Genomic DNA, 19,640 nt, shown 5'->3' with positions numbered 1-19,640 from the left:
CTTAGAAGACATGTTATGGTTTTTTAGAGATATAATATTCCAGCAAGTCTGCTTGATCAGTTACAAAGGAAGAATGTTAAAATTATTCAAGAAAATGCCATTTTCATTTCAAAGTGATAAAATGTTGTGTTGCAATAATGAGTACACCCTCGTGAAAGTTACTAAATAAAACAAAACAAAAAAATTCTGGTGTAAGGTTAAGGCAAGCACTGATCAACAGGTAAGTATGTTGAACCAAAACTGTTAAAGGGAAGTAATTTCTTGATAATTAAGTGTTATATGGCCCACTGAATCATACTCTGACTTAATGCTGACAACAATGAAACCACTTGAGAGAGAACTGTCAAGAGATTTATTGCTTAGCATAAAAGAGGACAATGGTACAAGAGGAATACCAAATTATTGTTTTAAGTGTGAAAATATAGCCAAAGTAACACAGAAATTCAAAAACAATGGACTTGTGAAAAGGCCCCTGAAATAATCAGGTCTTCACTTTAAGCTTTCATTTACTGATGAGTGAGTTTAGAACTGTCAGGAGATTTATTTCTTAGCATCAAAGAGGACAATGGTACAAGAGGAATACCAAATTATTGTTTTAAGTGTGAAAATATAGCCAAAGTAACACAGAAATTCAAAAACAATGGACTTGTGAAAAGGCCCCTGAAATAATCAGGTCTTCACTTTAAGCTTTCATTTACTGATGAGTGAGTTTTTGCTAGAAAAAGAGCAGGAGAAACACTGAAAGTGTCTCAGAGCGGCAAAAGCTGTGAAAAGTGTGACACTTTATCTCACAGAGTAAGATGCAGCCTGCAGAAGTGACATGCATGGTTGTTTATCCACACCAGAACTACCGACTGTAGCCAAAGCACAATAAACTCATTTAGCTTTTTCCAAGGCCCATATTTACAAAATATAGACTTCTGGGAATCCATACTCTGGTCTCATGAGACCAATTCAATCATTTCGGGTCTAACAGCATCTAAAATGTTCTGGTGTTGGTAGAGGAGGAGTACAGAGAGAAGTGCCTGGTTCCCACAGTGACGTTCAGTGGTAGTAAAGCTTTTATATAGGGATGAATGAGTGCTGAAGGTGTGAGGGAGTTGTACTTTATCAACGCTGTTGTGAATTCACACACCACTGTGTAATGTAATACAAAAACCTGAAACTGAAGATGCTACCCTCCCCTCATTCCCTGCATTGTTGGGCATTTTTTTTAACATGACATTGAAGATATTCATTCTCCTGTGTTGAAAATCCTTCAGTTGATATGTATTTCACTCAATCTTAACACTCTTGAGCTGCTGTGAGAGATTCTGTAGAGACAAGCTGAGCAACACTTTCCATTAAGGACCAGAGCATATAAGGAGGTCATCCTCCAGGAGTTAAACAGCACAGATGTGAAAATTTGTCATGAACTTTTACACTCAGTGCCAAGAAGTGTCAGAGCAGTGTACTTGGAGTTATGGAGGACATATTAAGTTCTAGAATATTACACTTGGTTGAATTAAATCTAGGTTGTACTCAATTCTGCAATCCTTCATTTAAACAAAAATTGTCTAAGTTTCTTATTTTACAGATATTAATGGCATGTATTTCTCTGTTGTTATTAAGAATATGTTTAATACATTTCAATTTTGCCATCTTTCTATGAATTATATTTGTGATCATTAAGAAAATACATCTTTTATATCTTAATCAGAGGGGGCGTAGTCATTTATGCTGTGCACTGTGTGTGTGTATATATATCTATATATATCAAGGTTTTGGTTATATATCTGGTCCCTTGTTGGGAAACACTTGTCTAAAGTTTTTAAGCTTCTGTATTTTAAAAAAAAATATATAAGACCAATGGTGAGCATGATGACAATGCTCACCACAATGGCTACACCACCCCATCAGCTACACCACATAATATATATATATATTATGTGGAACTAATGTAAACCTAAACTTAATCTATAAAAAAAACTAAATTAAATGTATATTACTTTGAAAAACAGTTTGCCAATAAAATCTCTTGTATTTTACATAGAGCTGTTGCACATAATAAAAACACAAAGTGAATTTTTAAATATGCCAGTTTTTTTATTAACTTTTTTTTGTTAACATGACTAAATCAATCACGAATCTCATTCCACAATAATAGGTTGTAGATGTCTAAGGCTTTTATTGAAATTATTCACTAGAATTCCCCTTTTAAATGTCCATTGTTTCCTTTAACTACTCTAAACTGACCTTGTGTGAATATCTTTGAGAGTTTTAACATCCAACACTGCCTTCTCACTGATGTGATGTATTTGTGCACATTTAGAGTGATGGAAGACAGTAGGCGTGCTAAAGGAGAGGTAGAAAGGTCTTTCTACAACATTGAGAAGAAGAAGAAGAAATTTGCTCCCACAACAGGAGTGAGTTTTATACACATGAAGACATATAAAGTCAGTACCGAACTGCAGTATAAACCTAAACCTCGTTTTTCTCCCTCTTTATCTGTAGAGTGAGCCAGTGGGAGAGAGCGTTCGCATGTTACGGAGGCCTCAGCGCAGACCTCAGCAGAGGAGACATGCGTATCAGACCCGCTCGACTCGAGAAAGGAGACGCAGCACAAGTGTGCTCTCGTACACCCATAACGAGGAAAGTGTGGCAGAGTCCGACAGTGAAGTGGAGGTAAGAAGGCAGTGTTGGTGAATTCTTTTAGTGAATTTTTTTTTTACTCTATCTATATATCTATATATCTATATATATATATATATATATATTTGCTAGTTTTAAAATGCTTAATTAAATATTAAGTAATGTTTCTGAATGTGTGCACCCAGCAGGAGGAGGAGCAGAATGAGAACAGAAACGTGTCCTCTGATGGTGAAGCTCAGTGGGAGAATGACAGTAGCTCCAGGTTCAGTCCCAATCACAATATTTTACAACATAAAAGAACATCAATAATGCAGATGAAGCATTCTGATTTTGGTCTAGAACCATCTTAAAATTGTTTAAATGAGCTTTAATTCTTTAGCAGCTTTTAGTCTTGACTCCATATAGAATTAGACTGGTGTAACAACAAATTTTATTTAGACCAATATTAGAGATTAAATTATAGATAGTACTATTGTAATTTTGTTTATCAATTTTTAATTAATAATTTCTATTTTTGTTTTTAGTAGTGTTTCTGAATGTTGAGAGAAGTTTTAAGAATTTTCTGGGGGGTTTTTCCGTTTCCTGTTTATATATTTTACAGTGACTCTTCTAGCGAGTATTCTGATTGGACGGCGGATGCGGGAATCAACCTCCAGCCTCCGACGCGAACAACTAGAAGGCTGCCGGCTCGTGTTGTTGGGAGCAGTAGCTCTGAGGATGAGGAGGGGACAGGGCAGGGAGAAGGAGAGGCTGAGAGAACGAGTAAACGCACTGAAAAGAAAAAGAAACCTAAACAGCGGGTTAGCATACATCTATCATTCATCCATCCATCCATCCATATTTTCTCTTCTATGTTAATGTGTGTGTGTGTGTGTGTGTGTGAATTTAGTCTGTGCCTGCTGGCGATTTAGAGGAATGGTTGCCCCCATCTTGGATCATGGAGACAATTCCAAGACGATCACCCTTTGTACCTCAAATGGGAGATGAGGTGAGTCCCTTCATTAAATGTAGGCACACACTAAATGACCAGAAGTACATACAAGGATTTTCATCATATATGCACATCTTTCTTAAGCCATTTCTCTTTCTTTGTTCTTCTGTAGCTGATATATTTCCGTCAGGGTCATCAAGCATACGTCCGAGCCGTGTGTCGTGCCAAAGCCTACAGCATCAACCCTCAGAAACAGCCCTGGAACCGCCTGAACCTCAGGGTAAGGGGCTTATTTCCTCTCTCATCACCATTCCCACTCGTTATTAGGCATAATTTAGTTTGCATGACAGTGGTTGGCCCATTCTGCATCCAGACTAACAGGAACTTGAAAGTATGTTGTCTGTGTGTTCTCTTAGGATCAGGAGTCTGTAAAGGTAGTGGGTATTAAATATGAAGTCGGGCCGCCCACTCTGTGCTGCCTCAAACTGGCTCTACTGGACCCCACCTCAGGGAAAATGACCAACGAATCCTTCAGCTTGAAGTATGTACACTTATACTCTCAAAAACACACAAGCACATTGTCTTATATTTTTATTTATTTACTATTGGTATTGGAATAGCATAATAAATTACGATAAATACTACATTCTGATGAATGCATTTAAAATAGATATTGGGATAGTTTTTGATCATGAATATATGTTTAATGATAGCTGTCTCTGTGTCTCTCTTTAGGTATCATGATATGCCTGATGTCATTGACTTTCTGGTGCTACAACAGTTTTACAATGAGGCCAAAGAACGCAACTGGCAGCCTGGTGTGTTTGTGCTTTAAACTGTGGTATATGCAAGAGTCACTGATATCTTTGAGCAAACCTCTACCTAAGTTTGTTTGCACTAAGGCTGTAAATGATGCCTCAAATCATGTGGCTTGTTGGGGAAAGGCAGGATGTCACTTTTTTTAAGTGACTGAGCATCATTACTTGGTGGATAAGGAAGTGAGAGAAAAAAATCCCATAGATTTACATTGAAAGATGGGCCTGAGCCATACCAAAAAAAAGAGAGACTTGTGGGTGGGTTGATTGGGTTCTTTTGATTTGAGCAAGTAAACAACCACCCATAACACATTATTAACTGCATAGAAACATGCTATAATGCTTGCAGGATTAGTGGCTGCATGGCATAGATTATTGATCTATTAATGCTGTGGTGGTAAAGACGAATGTTTATTATGATCATAAAATAGCATATAAGTAGCAAATAACAGCTGTGAATATCTGTATTTAGGTCAGCATTTCAGAAGCATCATTGATGATGCTTGGTGGTTTGGTTCGGTGGAGTGTCAGGAGCCATTTCAATCTGACTATCCAGACAGCCTCTTTCAGTGCTACATTGTCAGGTACGTAGATTTGATCACTGCCCTACCGGAGTACAGAGTTAAACCTTGGGCTTATTATTGCCGTAAATCTTTTTAATAATTGGTGTATGTTGTTTTGCAGGTGGGATAATGGAGAGAGAGAGAAAATGAGTCCATGGGATATAGAGCCCATACCTGAAGAAGGTACTGACACACTTAAAATCGGACACTAAATCAGCCAGTCACATTCGGGCATATCTAATGGTGTGATTGAACATCTACAGCTCCACTTCCAGAGGAACATGGGGGCAGTGTCCCGGTCACAGAGGACGAGCTTCAGGCCCTGCTGTACACCCCTCAGGAGGGAGAGTGGGGGCTGAACACACGAGATGACGAGTGCGAGAGAGTCATCACAGCCATAGATCAGCTGCTAACACTCGGTATGGCAAATGCACACAAACCACCTAAAACTATTCGCAGGATTTTTTGAAAATATTGAACTTTTTTGGTATATGTCAGTTGCTGATTAACCTTGTCAAAATACCAGTACAATGGCATTTTATGATTCTCAAGCCAATTTTAATACCAAAGCAAAACTAGATCACTGATGAAAGCCTTTATTAAAGATGTTAAACAATTATTAATACATTTAAGGAAATTATTTTATTAGCTGAGAAGATTTTTTTCAAGTAATAATTCTCGTGGACAAAAGTCAGTAATTTGCAATAAAATATTGCAAATAATTTGCAAGCAATGAACTGAACATGAACACCTTAATAATTGTATCTGTGTTGTCTTTAATGTCAAATACTTACATTTAACCAATTAATTCAATCAAAATATTTTAAACTTGCCGATAACACTTGACTTGAAAATCGTATCTAAATTATAGATTTAAAAACGGGAGCTAATTTTATGACAGAAATTTTTATTGTCGATTATTGTTCTTGATATTGTAATAATTATTATTAATGTCGATTTAATAGAATACAAATAAAAACTTTTTTGTGTTTGTGTTTTAGGGGAATGGCTCATCATATATTCTGGCTCTGGCTTCACAGACAAACATGTCGGTCCATGACGTTAGTCTAGTCTAGTCTAGCTCAAGTTATGCAAAAACTCCTGTTATAATCATTGAAGCGACGAAATGAATCTTTTATTTACATCGTATCTGCAGTTTTTTTTATGATGAGGGAAGTCGCGAGCACAAAGAATTCAATCTGTGAGCGTGCACACTAAACAACAACTAGTCGTGGCCTAAGGGTTAGAGAGTCAGACTCGTAACCCAAAGGTTTAGGGTTAGAGTCTCGTACCGGCAGGGATTGTAGGTGGGGGGAGTGAATGTACAATGTACAATACCACGACTGGTAAAAAAAAAAAAAAAAAAAAAAAAATGGTTGCCCACTTGCTCCGTGTGTGTGTGTTCACTGCTGTGTAGGTGCGCACTCTGTATGGGATAAATGCAGAGCACTAATTCCGAGTATGGGTCACCATACTTGGCCACATGTCATGTCACTTCACAATCTGACTAATCTGAATGCCTCTGATTGAGCTTTAGAAATGCATTCCTAAGCTCAATGGAAATGCGTGTGATTGGAAATGCGTGTGATTGGACAATCTGTTGCAGTGTGAATCAAAATATAATTCCGCGGATAGACACTTTATTCATTTTCACATTTAATTTTAATCACGACAGCCACAATTGATTTTTTTATTTGTGGGGTGGGTTTTTTTTCTTTTCATTTTGGTGGCCTTTTTGCTATAAGGCCACGTTAATATGCGACCCTGTAGTGCATATAAGCAATATCACACTCGTAGATGTGAGATATGGCTGTATATCGGCACGGCTGTGGCCGCAGGCCAAGTAATCAGACGGCACGAGTATGTAAATACATAAAATAACAATGGAGTGTCTTTAAAAGCCCTCTTTTGTGCAGAACTACTTCCACCACGGATTTAAATCAAAGTTTGACAGTTGAACAGCTGAGCCCAAGCCTCTGTTACTAATTCAAAAATGTCACTTTAGAACTAGTAACAAAGGAACGTTGAGTTGCTTCATTGAAAGCATATTGTATTACTGTAGTAAAAGCGGGGTATTATGTATAGTAGATATTGTGAGAGAGAGATGGACTGTGCAAGTGTGATTACCTGCATCTGATACAGCATTCATTCTTCAGATCAATCTCATATCACAATAAACATTAGTTTGAATATCTGCTGAGGAAAGCGTTATCTTTGTCGTAATGTTAATATCCTTTCATCTGTTAAGGCTGATTTTGCTGCTCAGTGCATTTGTGTATTGCAATGCGTCAAGCTGTTGTTGAAACTAAAAATAACTTCCGTTTATAGAATGTATAACTTTTCAATGTAAAAGTCTTTACTGCTGACTCATAAAAACAGTCTCTTGTCGCCATCCAATGACAGAACAATGTAACTAAAATCACCATCACGAACACGCACCGTTTCTCTATACTAAACACTATTATTAAATACTATTATTTATTTATATAAAATATTATTTGAGTAATAATATTTAATAAGCAACAACAGACATCACAAAAGTTGCTTGGCAATTCAGTCAAAAGTACAAAGGCAGCGCTGTGATATACAGCATTGAATTAATAAACGTGCGAATTTGCTAAAACTATCTTCTCTGGAAAACATAATAGATTAATGAGACCAAAGACAACCGTTAGGTTTAACCATAACGAATTATATCTCGTGTAACCACTACAGAGACATCAGAGCCAGTGGTAAATTCCAGAAGATCTGGCCAAGAAGTACCGCAAGCGGAGTGATACGATTACAAACTGTAAAACGGCTGTTGGAGTTCTGATATCACTCTAATATCGCATTCTTATCAGCCTATCAGATTTGAGGACCATAAAGAACTGTTGTATAAATTAATATTGATTAGATGCTTTAGTGATTTGATACTTTACTGATGGACAAATGCATGCATTGTTTATCTGTGACTATTTTTACAATAAAGCATGTTCCTTGCAAAATTTTACTCTTGTGTGTTTTACAGATGTGGCAAAGGCATTCTCCTGCCCTGTAGATTTGAGGGAATATCCACTGTACTGCACTGTTGTGGCCTATCTTACTGACCTCAACACCATCAGAACAAGATTAGTGCACCGTTTCTACAGGTACACACTATCCTTTAGCCTACTGACCACAGCGTTATCAGACATCAATATGAGTGCACTCTAGGTCTTCACAAATACAAGTGTTGAAGTTCTCTCACGTGTCTCTGTATGTGTAGGCGGATCTCGGCACTAATGTGGGAGGTGCGTTACATTGAACACAACGCTCGAACGTTTAACGAACCGCAGAGCCCTATCGTCAAAGCAGCCAAAACGGTCAGCAGCGTCCTACTGCATTTCATCAGGTTAGAGATAATGCAGTCACTTACACATTCATATCGGTTACGATCCCTCTGGTTCACCTGCTGGGCTCGGTGATCATACTGAGCATTTTCACTGTTAATGTGCATGTGTGTCTGCAGGGATCAGACCTGTACTGATATCTTGGATCTCTATAATAAGATGATGAGCGAATTCAGCAGCGAGGAAGAGGTAAGTGTGTGTGTTTGTACAGAGCAAGTATGGTATGCTGACCCAGAACCACTGTGACAACTTTTGGGCCAGCTAGAGCCTGCTGTATATATTTTAGTATTAAGCCAGGGGTGTCCAAACTGGTTCCTGGAGGTCCACTTTCCTACAGAATTCAGCTCCAACCCTAATTAAGCCTAACTGATCAACTAATCAAGGTATTCAGGCTCACTAGAAACTTCCAGGCAACTGTGTTGGAGCTAAACTCTGCAGGACGTTGGCCCTCCAGGATTGGACACCCCTATATTAAGCAGAGGAACTATTCATTGTCTCTGTTTGCTCTGTAGGAAACTGTGAATGTGGACTCGGACACTCCTGGCACCTCCACTGGTCAGAGGGTGAGACAATTCAACTTATAATTTATTTACCATGAAGTGTTACAGTACCAGGTATGTTTTCTCTAACCTCTTCCACCATTTTCAGAGGTCCAATAACGTGCCTCAGAAGCGTGGAGTGGTCATGGATATCAACGCATGGCACGGACAGTGCAAAGAGCTTCTGAGGAGAATGATGGCAAGCTCCGATTCAGAGGCTTTTCGCCAACCTGTCGACCTCTTCACCTACCCGGTACCTCATTCTTCCCTCTACGCTCTTTCTTCACAGCTACCATCATTTTCTGTTCACTCCCTTTAACATTATGCCCGTCACTTCCTGTTTTCCATGTTGGAAATCATTCCGACCTAATTTCTCTTTCGGTCTATGTATCAGGATTATCGTGATATTATAGACACTCCTATGGATTTAGGCACAGTCTCTGAGACCCTGATGGGTGGGAACTACGAGAATCCCATGGAGTTTGCCAAAGACGTGCGGCTTATCTTCAGTAATTCAAAGGCTTACACGCCCAACAAGAAGTCTCGAGTAAGAACCCACTTTTCTAGCTGTTAAATGAACACACTCAGCACGTTGCTAGACAAACATTACAATTAATTAATTACTAAGGTGTATTCATTTTCAGGCTTTTTGAAAGAAATAAATACTTTTATTTAGCAAAGACGCATTAAATTGATCAAAAGTGACAGACTTGTTACATTTTTTTAAATAAATATATCACCATTTCCACAAAAACATTAAGCAGCGCAGCTGTTTTCAACACTGATAATAAGAAATATTTTTAGAGCAACAAATTAGCATATTAGAATGATTTCTGAAGGATGACGTGACACTGAAGACTGAAGCAGTGATGCTGAAAATTAATGGTGCAATATGTGATTGTCTTCAGTAAAAATTTTTGTTATGCTGGTTGAAAGTCTCTTCACATCCCGATAGCAATCATTAAGTTAAGTGGTCTAAATGTATTTATCTGTATTTATATATTCTGTGGAAGGCGTAGGACCAAGAAATGTTCGTCCAATCAAAACGCTTGGTGAAGGAGAAGGGGTTTACTTCACTTCGGAACATGGGCTGAAATTGAGAATGGCTGATGTAGCCTATTGTATTAATGTTGTCTCTGGTATTCTGGTCTGTGAGCGTCTATGCGTTCAGGGGGCGTAGCTTTGTACGGCGAGTGCAGGGAGGGTGGGAAGTTCGCTTTCAGTGCTATCAGGCTAAAGTTAGCATTTTCCAAGATCTCCTACTGCACCTTTAAAGGGATAGTTCACCCAAAAATGAAAATTTGATGTTTATCTGCTTACCCCCAGGGCATCCAAGATGTAGGTGACTGTTTCTTCAGTAGAACACAAACTGAGATTTTTAACTCAAACCGTTGCAGACATTCTTACTGTTTTACTGTATTTTTTAAAATCAAATAAATGCAAAGAAATACTATTACTGACTAGGGCTGAAACGATTAGTCAACATTATCAACATTATTAGTCAACAATAAAAAAAATTGTCGACAAATATTTTTGTTGTCGAGTAGTCGTTTGATCCCATATGACCAAATGTAAGAGCCTGCAATAACGCGGTTTGACCAGTGTGGCACTCTAGCGCAAGACTGTAATTCAGCTCTCCTGATGCAATTCAAAAAAGACATCGCTTCAGACAGAGGCAGAGCAAATGCAGCCGAACCTGAGGCTGCTGAGCGGCGTTTGGATGAATATGTAAATATATACTGCACGCTTTCCTCTCAATAACAAAATAAACACATTAAAAACTGACAGAGGTGAGAAAGCAGCAGTTTAAAACGCATCCGATTACAGCGATGTGGATGTTTGCACGAGCTATGCAGTTCAGTACTCCAGTAAAGTCCAGTCACGTCATGTTTATTTATATAGTTCTTTATGCAATAGATAGACTTAAATCAAGCAGCTTTACAGTATTAAACATGAAAAACCAGAGTCAGTGTCGCTTTCAGTTAGAATTACAACTTGATTTCCTGTTATAAAGCAGCTCTCCAGTGTGGAGCTAGCTAATGATTAAATCTTTTTATTAGTGGGGGAAAAAACGTTTTATTAAAGTTCCCTATCAAGTTCGGTCTCTCGACACTGCATAGCTTACGCTTGGGGTTATCCCCCTCCTCCTAAAATACTGAAGCCTTATTGCATCATGCCGGTAAATCTTACCGGCCAATGACGCTCGAGCTAGGGGCAGAGCCACCCACTATATAGGTCGGCGTCCAGTGTCATTGCCTCAGAACCTTTCTCCTTCACGAAGCAAGCATCAAAGACTTCTCACCGCCGTTAACTCTTCTCGCCGTTCGGTTTTAGTTCCCCTTTGGCGATCCGGCAAGAAGACAAGATGTCACTTAAGGAGTGCTGTGCGTGCGGGGGCCCAATTGAGCTCCCTGATGCACACGACTCGTGTGTCTTCTGTCTGGGCCGAGCCCATGCAGAGGCCGCGCTGGATGGGCCTGACTGTCCTTCCTGTGAGCAAATGACAGTCAAAACCCTCTGGGCCAGGATTTCTGTGATCCTAAACTGCGCACAGGCTAATCCACTGCCTCCGCCCCCCCGTCGGCCTGTTTGGTAATGCTGTAGGCTCATTTTCTGAGAGGTTTCTGGAGGCACAGAAACAGTCAAAGGCGATAAACCATTTCCTGCTGAAGAGAGATCAGTCCGCTGCACCTCTGCCACGTTCCAGATCCTCTTCTTCACAGTGTTCAAAAACCGCCGCCTGCTCCTTCCTCGAGATCGAGGGTGGACCCGGAGCCAGCCATGAGACCGAAAGCAAGGCAGTTCCGGTACCCGAAGAAGATGGAACCCTGCCCTTCTGGTGCTGTGCCAGATCCACAGCAGCATTCCTGACTGGGGTGGTCTGAGGGGGAAGAGGCCGCCCGGAGAGACGGACGATGGGCCGATTCGCAAGAGAGTTCGTCTTGCTGTGTTTCACCTGCCTGTCCCTTCGCATGTTGCAGGTGACGGGGAAATGTTTGTCAAAATTTGCACAAAAAAGAAAAAAAGCACAAAACAAACATGGTTCAGCAAAAGAGCTCTCTTTCTCCTCACAGTTGTTCCCAATCACGCGTTATATGCAAGAGTCCCGGTTTTGAACGGCACTTTGCAGGGCGCAGGCCCCGTGCGCTCTCTCAGTCTAAGCACGAGTGTCCCCCCAGCTCATGCCGGTGGTCCAGCCGGTGCAGGAGACCTCTACGATGCCCCTCAGGTGGTTGGCGGCTCCCCGTCAGCAGACAACGGGCCATCCCGGACATGTCACGGGGCACTCCAACCCCTTTCTCACTATTTGGACGCGTGGTGCGTGCTTCCAGGAGTGTCAGAACGGGTGCTGAGCACGGTCTCGAGCGGGTATACGCTTCAGTTTGCACGCAGACCACCCCACTTCAGCGGTGTGATGTCAGATGTGCAGGACAGGGATGCACCGGTTTTGCGAGCAGAAATTCGTTCTCTCCTTGCGAAACATGCAATGGAGGAGATTTCCCCCAGAGAACATGGAGTGTGGCCTTTACAGTCGCTACTTCCTGGTCCCCAAAAAGGATGGGGGCCTTCGCCCTATTCTGGGTTTGAGACCGCTGAACCACGCACTTGCAAAGCGCCCGTTCAAGATGATAACAGTAAAACAGATCCTCGCGCACATTCAGCCCGGGGACCGATTTATCTCTGTGGACTTAAAAGAAAAAAACAAATGTCAAACCACAAATGGAAAACCACAAATGTCAGCTTCTAGAACATCTGAAGCATCTAGGACTGACGATCAATGTGCAGAAGAGCAAGCTTAGCCCCACACAGACTATCACATTCTTAGGAATGGATTTGGACTCGCTATCGATGAGAGCGCGTCTCTCTCAAGCGCGAATGCCGGCTTTGATCAACGCTCTCACCTCGTTCAAACCGGGGAGAGTGGTGATTCTGAAATGCTTTCAGAGACTGTTAGGGCGTATTGGCAGCAGCAGCTGTGGCGTGTCAACTCAGGCTTCTGCATATGAGACCACTTCAGCTATGACTGAAATCCTGGGTGCCAAGCAACGCGTGGAAGAACGGTCAGTTGCGTGTCTTGGTGACTCGCGGATGCATGCAGACGCTAGCCCCCAGGCTCAACACGAGGATGTTCGAGCAGGGAGTCTCGATGGGCAGAGTGGTCAACAGAAAGATCGTCACACAAAGACTCCTGCGTCATTGACGGGCTGGGGAGCCCTTTGCGACGTCACGGCAGACTGGCTTATGGCACTTGGACGAGTGCGCAAGCAAAGTGGTATATAAACTGTCTAGAGCTGAAGGCAGTATTTTTAGCTTTGCAAGGCTTTCTTCCACTGATAAAGGATTGACACGTCCTGGTTCGGACAGACAACATAATGGTGGTATCCTATATCAACCATCAGGGAAGTATTCGTTCACGCTCACTTCAAAGACTGGCGGAACGTTTCCTCCTTTGGGCGGACAGAAACTTTGTTGATTTGAGCAGTTCATGTTCCCGGCAGTCAGAACTGCGGCGTGGACATGCTGTCCAGGGGTGGTCCAGTTCACGGGGAATGGAGGCTTCACCCGCAGACCATTCAGCTGATTTGGAGCCTGTTCGGCGAGGCGGAGATCGACTTGTTTGCCTCAGAGGAGAGCGCACATTGCCAGCTGTTCTTCTCACTGACGAACACGCCTCTGGAGGGGGATGCTCTTTCGAGTCGCTGGCCCAAGAAACGCAAATATGCTTTTTCCCCCAGTGAAGATTATGCCGCTAGTGCTGCAGAAAATCAGAGAGGAAAGGGGGGACGGTGCTTCTGGTAACGCCGAATTGGCCCAACCAGCCATGGTTCCCGGAGTTGGTAGAGCTTATAACGGTTCCCCCATGGCCGATTCCGTTATGGAGATCTCTTATCTCGGGCAAAGGGCTCGGTGTGGCACCCCAGGCCTTAGCTATGGAACCTGCATGTTTGGCAGGTCAGCGCGGAGGGCAGACGCTAAACGTATCTCAGTGAGTTTTGGATACAATTGCTGAAGCCAGAGCTCCATCTACCAGACGTCTGTACAGTCTGAAATGGAAAGTTTTCACTTCATGGTGTATGACGAAAGATGAGGACCCAACCAGCTGTGATGTGTCTGTCATTCTATCATTTCTGCAGGACTGCTTGGATGCTGGACATACGCCATCTACTCTAAAAGTGTATGTGGCTGCTATTTCAGTTTTCCATTTGCCTGTCGGTGATCATTCGGTCGGTAGGCATCATCTGGTGACGAGCTTCTTAAGAGGAGCGCGGAGGTTGCGCCCTTTTCGCTCTAATATGGTACCAGTTTGGGATCTGTGCTTAGTGCACTCTCCGAATCACCCTTTAAGCCGCTGCTTTCAGCAGAGTTGAAAGTGCTCTCGTTCAAGACAGAGCTCTTTTGCTTGCTTTGGCATGTGGTAAGAGGGTGGGTGACTTACATGCACTGTCTACAAACACAGATGGATGACTGTATAATCAGACTGCAGCCTAGACGGGGGAATGTGCCTAAAGTGCTTTCTACATCGTTCAGAGCACAGGTCATCTCGCTTCAGGCGTTTGCTCCTCAGGATTCAGAGCCAGCGACACACCTGCTATGCCCAGTCTGTGCTCTGCGAGTTTATCTGGAGAGGACTAGTCAATTCAGACAAGCAGAACAGCTGTTTATATGTTTCGGTGGCCGTACCAAGGGACTGCCAGTGTCAAAACAGTGGCTGCCACATTGGATTGTGGAAATGATCGCATTGGCGTATGCTTCTAAGAATGAGACCTATCCGTTGGGAGTACATGCCCTCTCCACATGAAAAATGGCTTTGGCTTGGGCAAAAGGTATGTCGATTCAGGATATTTGTCTGGCAGCAGGATGGTCTTCACAGGACACTTTTGCTAGATTTTACAATCTGAAGATTCCGTCATTCGCACCACTCGTTCTGTCTGTGCAGTGACGTATCTACAGCTTGGCAGTTGGCTGCTGCCTGCACCTGGCCACGCCCCCCAGATGATCAGGGTGGTTTCGACTAGGTCCGGTAGACCCAAGACATGCCTATAATAGATAATTATAGTCATCGGCTCTCTACATGCGTTCAAGCTGTTGTCGACCGTGGTAGGTGCGCTGTTTTTCTTATGTATCAAGTGGTAAATGCTGTATATGTACGTGGCTCCAGCAGTGCTGCGGCCAGTCCATGTGTAGTGTTGTGCTTAGTCAGGGCGTTGGTTTCCCTGAGTGTTCTATGAAGCAGTTAACGGGCTCTGCTCTATTGGGTCTGGCTCATTAGACTCTTCTCACCGGGTGTGTGGAATACAACACAGCAGGATTGTATGCGTTTCCCAAGCGTAAGCTACGCAGTGTCGAGAGTCCGAACTTGATGGGAAACGTCTCTGGTTACGTACTTAACCTCGGTTCCCTGAAAGGAGGGAACGACACACTACGTGCGCTGCTGTGTTGTAATCCTCAGAGTCTTGTGCCTATTCGAACAGTCGAAAGATTCTGAGGTAATGACACTGGACGTCGACCTGTATAGTGGGTGGCTCCGCCCCTAGCTCGAGCCTTCGAGCGTCATTGGCCGGTAAGATTTACCGATGTGATGCAATAAGGCTTCAGTATTTTAGGAGGAGGGGGATAACTCCAAGCGTAAGCTACGCAGTGTCTCGTTCCCTCCTTTCAGGGAACCAAGGTTACATACGTAACCGGAGACATTATAGTTTGGTTTGCAGAGATCAAAGCTTGATCTAGCTCGGGACTTTTTTATTATTATAACACTATAAGGTATTTTTAGAGCTTATGTCGTGAATAAAATAGTTTATCCAAAAATAAAACGTCTTATCACTTAACTTTTATTTAGTTTCTTATCCATATGACTTACAAAAAGAGATTTTAGATAGAATGATGTGTCATGCAGCTACTTTTTCATATAGCTAATTAAATGGTGAATAAGAGTTTCTCTGCCATCTCATTTTGTGTGCCAAATATATTTATTTGTATAATTGTAATTACATAATATGACTGTCAAAAGCTGAAGTGATTACTTTAATTTATTTGTTTGAATGTATAACTCAATATTTTAACTAATTGCAAAAGCTGAATAATCAATAAATATCTACTGAGTTATCAGCGAAATCGATGATTAGTCGATTAATCGTTCTAATAATCATTAGATTAATTGATTATCAAAATAATCATTTGTTGCAGCCCTATTACTGACCCCAAACTTTTAAACAGTAATGTATATGGTTGATAGACATTTTTTTCTAATGCTGTTGTGCTGTTAATTGTACTTTTGTGTAACTAAAACTGTATATTTCTGTCTTTTTAATATGAATTTGCAGTCTTCCTTGGACTAATTTTTTTTTTGTCTGCCTTTATGCAGCTATGGTAAAATAGTCAGAGTAGGTTTAGGTCTTACAGTTGATCCACAGTATGACTCTGATATTGTGTGTTGTTTAGATCTACAGTATGACTCTGAGTCTCTCTGCGTTCTTTGAGACTCAGATCATTCCCATAATCTCCGACTACAAATCTGCAGTTCAGAATCAACGTAGGAGTCAACAGAGACTCAGTTGCAGCAAGAGATTACAGAGCTCCTATCCCAACAGGTAAAACATGTACATCCACTGTCAAATCCATGGTATAGACTGCACATAGATTTTTCATTTCTTTTTACCCCTTTTTAAACCTGTGTGTTCTGCAGCCCCAAAGGGAAACCGAAATCAGGAAAGAAAACTTCCCAGGTGTCTGCAAAAGTCTGCTCACAGAAATCCTCTCACGGTGTGTAAGAGAGTTCAAGATGTCATAATTACCAGTGGTAAAAATTCTTTCCAAATTGGGGTCGTCTAAAATCAACCACTGGAATATAATTGGAAATGATCATAATAATGATGAATTTAGTTTATATGCATTCTAAATAAAGTGTTCACTTCTTTCACCAGATTTGAATGTTGCACAAGTCGATGAAGACAGTCAGCCATCCTCTTCATCCTCATCCTCTTCCTCCTCATCTTCCTTGTCCTCTTTATCAGAGCAGGCAGGAGCCAACAGAGTTACACGCAGCCGTGTTACACCAAACAAATCCTCAGGTACACACTAATACATAAACATATGCTACCTTTCAAAAGCATGGGTTCAGTAAGATTTTCTTTTTTAAAGAAATGAATTAAATGCAAGGACTTTTTCATGGATTTCTGTTTTAAAGTTGTTCTTTTGATCTTTTTTTTTTTCCAAGTAAGAAAAAAAGTATCTCACACCAAAAATATTAAGCAGCAAAACTGATAATAAGAAATGTTTCTTGATCAGCAAATCAACATATTAGAATGATTTCTGAAGGATCATGTGACACTGAAGACTGGAGCAATGATGCTGAAAAATCAGCTGTGTCATCGCAGGAATAAATTATATATTTAAATATAACAGTTGTGTTAAATAGTAATACTATTTCATAATATTGCTGTTTTTACTGTATTTTTGATCAAATAAATGCAGCCTAGGTGAGACTTATTTTAAAAGCATGAAAAAAATCTTACTGACCACAAGCTTTTGAATTGTACTGTATATTGCAAAGAATTTGCTTTACCTCCAATTTGACCATGAAATTGTGTCCTCTGTGCTTCTATATATAGGTGGCCATGGCTTACTGCCAAACGGAGGTCGAAGTTCACGTCGGAAAGGGGCCGCGTTACCTGAAGAGGGAGAGGTCTCTGAATGTGAGAGCACCAGCTCATCATCATCCTCGACATCCGCATCGTCGTCCTCTTCCGGGACCTCATCGTCTTCGTCCGAGAGTGATGACAGTGGGGCTGAGGTGGGCGGCGGCGATCACGACTACAGCAAAGCCCCGCAACACAAAGAGAAAAGCAAAGCGGCAGCAGCCTCTGTCGATAACACAAAGCGAAAGCGCAAAGGAGAAGCACAAACAACTCCTGTGAAACGAGCACGGCGAGCAAATGAAAGAGATGAAGAAGAGGAGGAACCCGAGGAGGAGGAGGAGGAGGAGGAACCCGAGGGGGAGGAGGAGGAACCCGAGGGGGAGGAGGAGGAACCCGAGGGGGAGGAGGAGGAACCCGAGGGGGAAGAGGAGGAACCCGAGGGGGAAGAGGAGGAACCCGAGGAGGAAGAGGAGTCATTGGAGGAGGAGGAAGCCGATGTCATTTCGTCATCAACAAAAACTGGAAGTCAGAGGTCAAATCAAAGTACTCCAAAGTCAGGGCGGGTTAACACTCGTAACCAGGGTCGAAGGACTGTTCTGTACAACGATGACTCTGAGGATGAGGGGCCGACGACAGACCCGCTGAATCTAGGAATGTCGCGTTCTGGAAGGGTCCGTCGCATGACTGAACGTGCAAGGGTCAGCCATCTTATGGGCTGGACACATTGACATTTTCTGATCTTTACACAGACTAACTACAGCAATACTGCAGGGATTTTGTTTTTAGTACTGTCTTTTTGTGTTTTTTACTGTTGTTGTTGTCTCCGAAACTTGATGTTCGTGACTCTTCCTGGACTGTGGTGCTCTCTCTTCTCTGTGGCTTCCACAGAAACTACCACGCCATCAACTAATCAGCCACCTCTGCCTTATTCTGGTCTAGAGTGGTAAAGAGTCCACTTTCCTCCCCTCTTTCTGTGTTCATCCTCCCTTCCTCCTCCTGTTTGGCTTTGATTCTTTTGGTTTCTGGCTTCTTTCCCTCCGAGGAATCTATTCTGTCAGAAAGATGGTGCTGCTCTCCTCTCACGTTCTCCATCTCGCATTCTTTTCGTACCCTTTTTTACACAGGGGGTCATTGAGAACACTTAAGTTTGCCATGTAATTCAACTGACTTGACTTTACTATTCAATCAGGTTATGCATTTACCTCTGTTCAATAATATAATCAACTTTGGTGCAGGTGCAAACTCTGAGATGCATTAACTACTTCCAGATCACTCATGGTAATCCTCATCCATTTGAGCACAGACACGAGGAGGATTATGGGAAACGTAGGAGAAAATACACTTCTCCCTTCTCCTCTTGTTCAAATACACAAAAACACTTCAGACTGTTTTTACAGAATATATTTATATTTTTCCACTGTTGTATGATACACTTTGATTCATTCTTACCTTGCAGTAAGGAGAACATTAGTATGGATAATGTTTGCACATTTTGTCAAGTATATGTGGCAGCTGATTGGTGGATGTGAGGTGATGTCTGAACCCTGGACTCTGACTGGTTCAGATATACTGTAAATTGAAGCTATCTGAAGAGCAACAGACTGTTTGTTTTCTCACCTTTTTTTATTTTACTTTTTGCAATGGTTTTTTTTTTTTTTCTACGCCATTATCATGAAAGCCTGAAAAGGCTGTTTTAAACAAGGAAGACAACAAGAAATCCTCTCTGAAAATCATCTCGTGTGATCATGTAATCAATGGTATGTGTTTCGCTGGTGTATTTTCAGAACGAAGAAGACAAAGCATTATAAATTGAAGAGATAAGTTGAATCTGAGTTTGGTTTGTGGTGTCAAAGGCTGTGTACAAAAATTATTTTTTAAAACATTGGTACATCTCTCTTCCTCCCTTCTTCTCTCTCTCCCTCTCTCTCTCTCTCTCTCTCTCTCTCTCTCCCCTCTTATCTTCTGCTGTTTATCCCTCTTTCTAGCTTTTGTTTTTCTCTCTTGCACTATTTTGGAAAGTTGGAAAGCACCCTCGCCATCCAACCCCTGAATTGCTTGTCCTCACCTGTTTGAAAGATGTTTCCCAGCCAATCAAGATACAGCATTAACCTCCTCCGGTTCTGTTAGTTTAGAAAGGTTTTTTTTATTTATTTT

At 41.7% G+C, this 19,640-nt stretch overlaps 1 protein-coding gene across 1 annotated transcript in view; it reads left to right on the top strand.

Annotated features, from left to right (window-relative positions):
- LOC107597241 (bromodomain and WD repeat-containing protein 3) overlaps positions 1-17,854 on the top strand; it is a gene marked incomplete at its 3' end in the record, with an annotated part of 30,020 nt that extends 12,166 nt beyond the window's left edge. Inside the window, exons 19-39 of the mRNA XM_016288216.1 lie at positions 2,312-2,405; positions 2,494-2,664; positions 2,817-2,893; positions 3,233-3,431; positions 3,521-3,619; positions 3,735-3,842; positions 3,979-4,103; positions 4,298-4,380; positions 4,850-4,961; positions 5,062-5,123; positions 5,204-5,359; positions 7,951-8,071; positions 8,188-8,313; positions 8,431-8,500; positions 8,824-8,874; positions 8,960-9,103; positions 9,245-9,397; positions 16,291-16,439; positions 16,535-16,611; positions 16,773-16,919; positions 17,460-17,854. Coding sequence (XP_016143702.1) covers positions 2,312-2,405; positions 2,494-2,664; positions 2,817-2,893; positions 3,233-3,431; positions 3,521-3,619; positions 3,735-3,842; positions 3,979-4,103; positions 4,298-4,380; positions 4,850-4,961; positions 5,062-5,123; positions 5,204-5,359; positions 7,951-8,071; positions 8,188-8,313; positions 8,431-8,500; positions 8,824-8,874; positions 8,960-9,103; positions 9,245-9,397; positions 16,291-16,439; positions 16,535-16,611; positions 16,773-16,919; positions 17,460-17,854 — 2,719 coding nt within the window. The remainder of the gene's footprint in view (positions 1-2,311; positions 2,406-2,493; positions 2,665-2,816; positions 2,894-3,232; positions 3,432-3,520; positions 3,620-3,734; positions 3,843-3,978; positions 4,104-4,297; positions 4,381-4,849; positions 4,962-5,061; positions 5,124-5,203; positions 5,360-7,950; positions 8,072-8,187; positions 8,314-8,430; positions 8,501-8,823; positions 8,875-8,959; positions 9,104-9,244; positions 9,398-16,290; positions 16,440-16,534; positions 16,612-16,772; positions 16,920-17,459) is intronic.
- Positions 17,855-19,640: the final 1,786 nt, after the last annotated feature.

The sequence above is a fragment of the Sinocyclocheilus grahami genome, unplaced genomic scaffold (assembly GCF_001515645.1).
Source record: "Sinocyclocheilus grahami isolate Dianchi unplaced genomic scaffold, SAMN03320097.WGS_v1.1 scaffold230.1, whole genome shotgun sequence".
NCBI lineage: Eukaryota > Metazoa > Chordata > Actinopteri > Cypriniformes > Cyprinidae > Sinocyclocheilus > Sinocyclocheilus grahami.
Note: the sequence above shows the minus strand (reverse complement) of the source record. Positions and strands in the feature narration are given on the sequence as shown.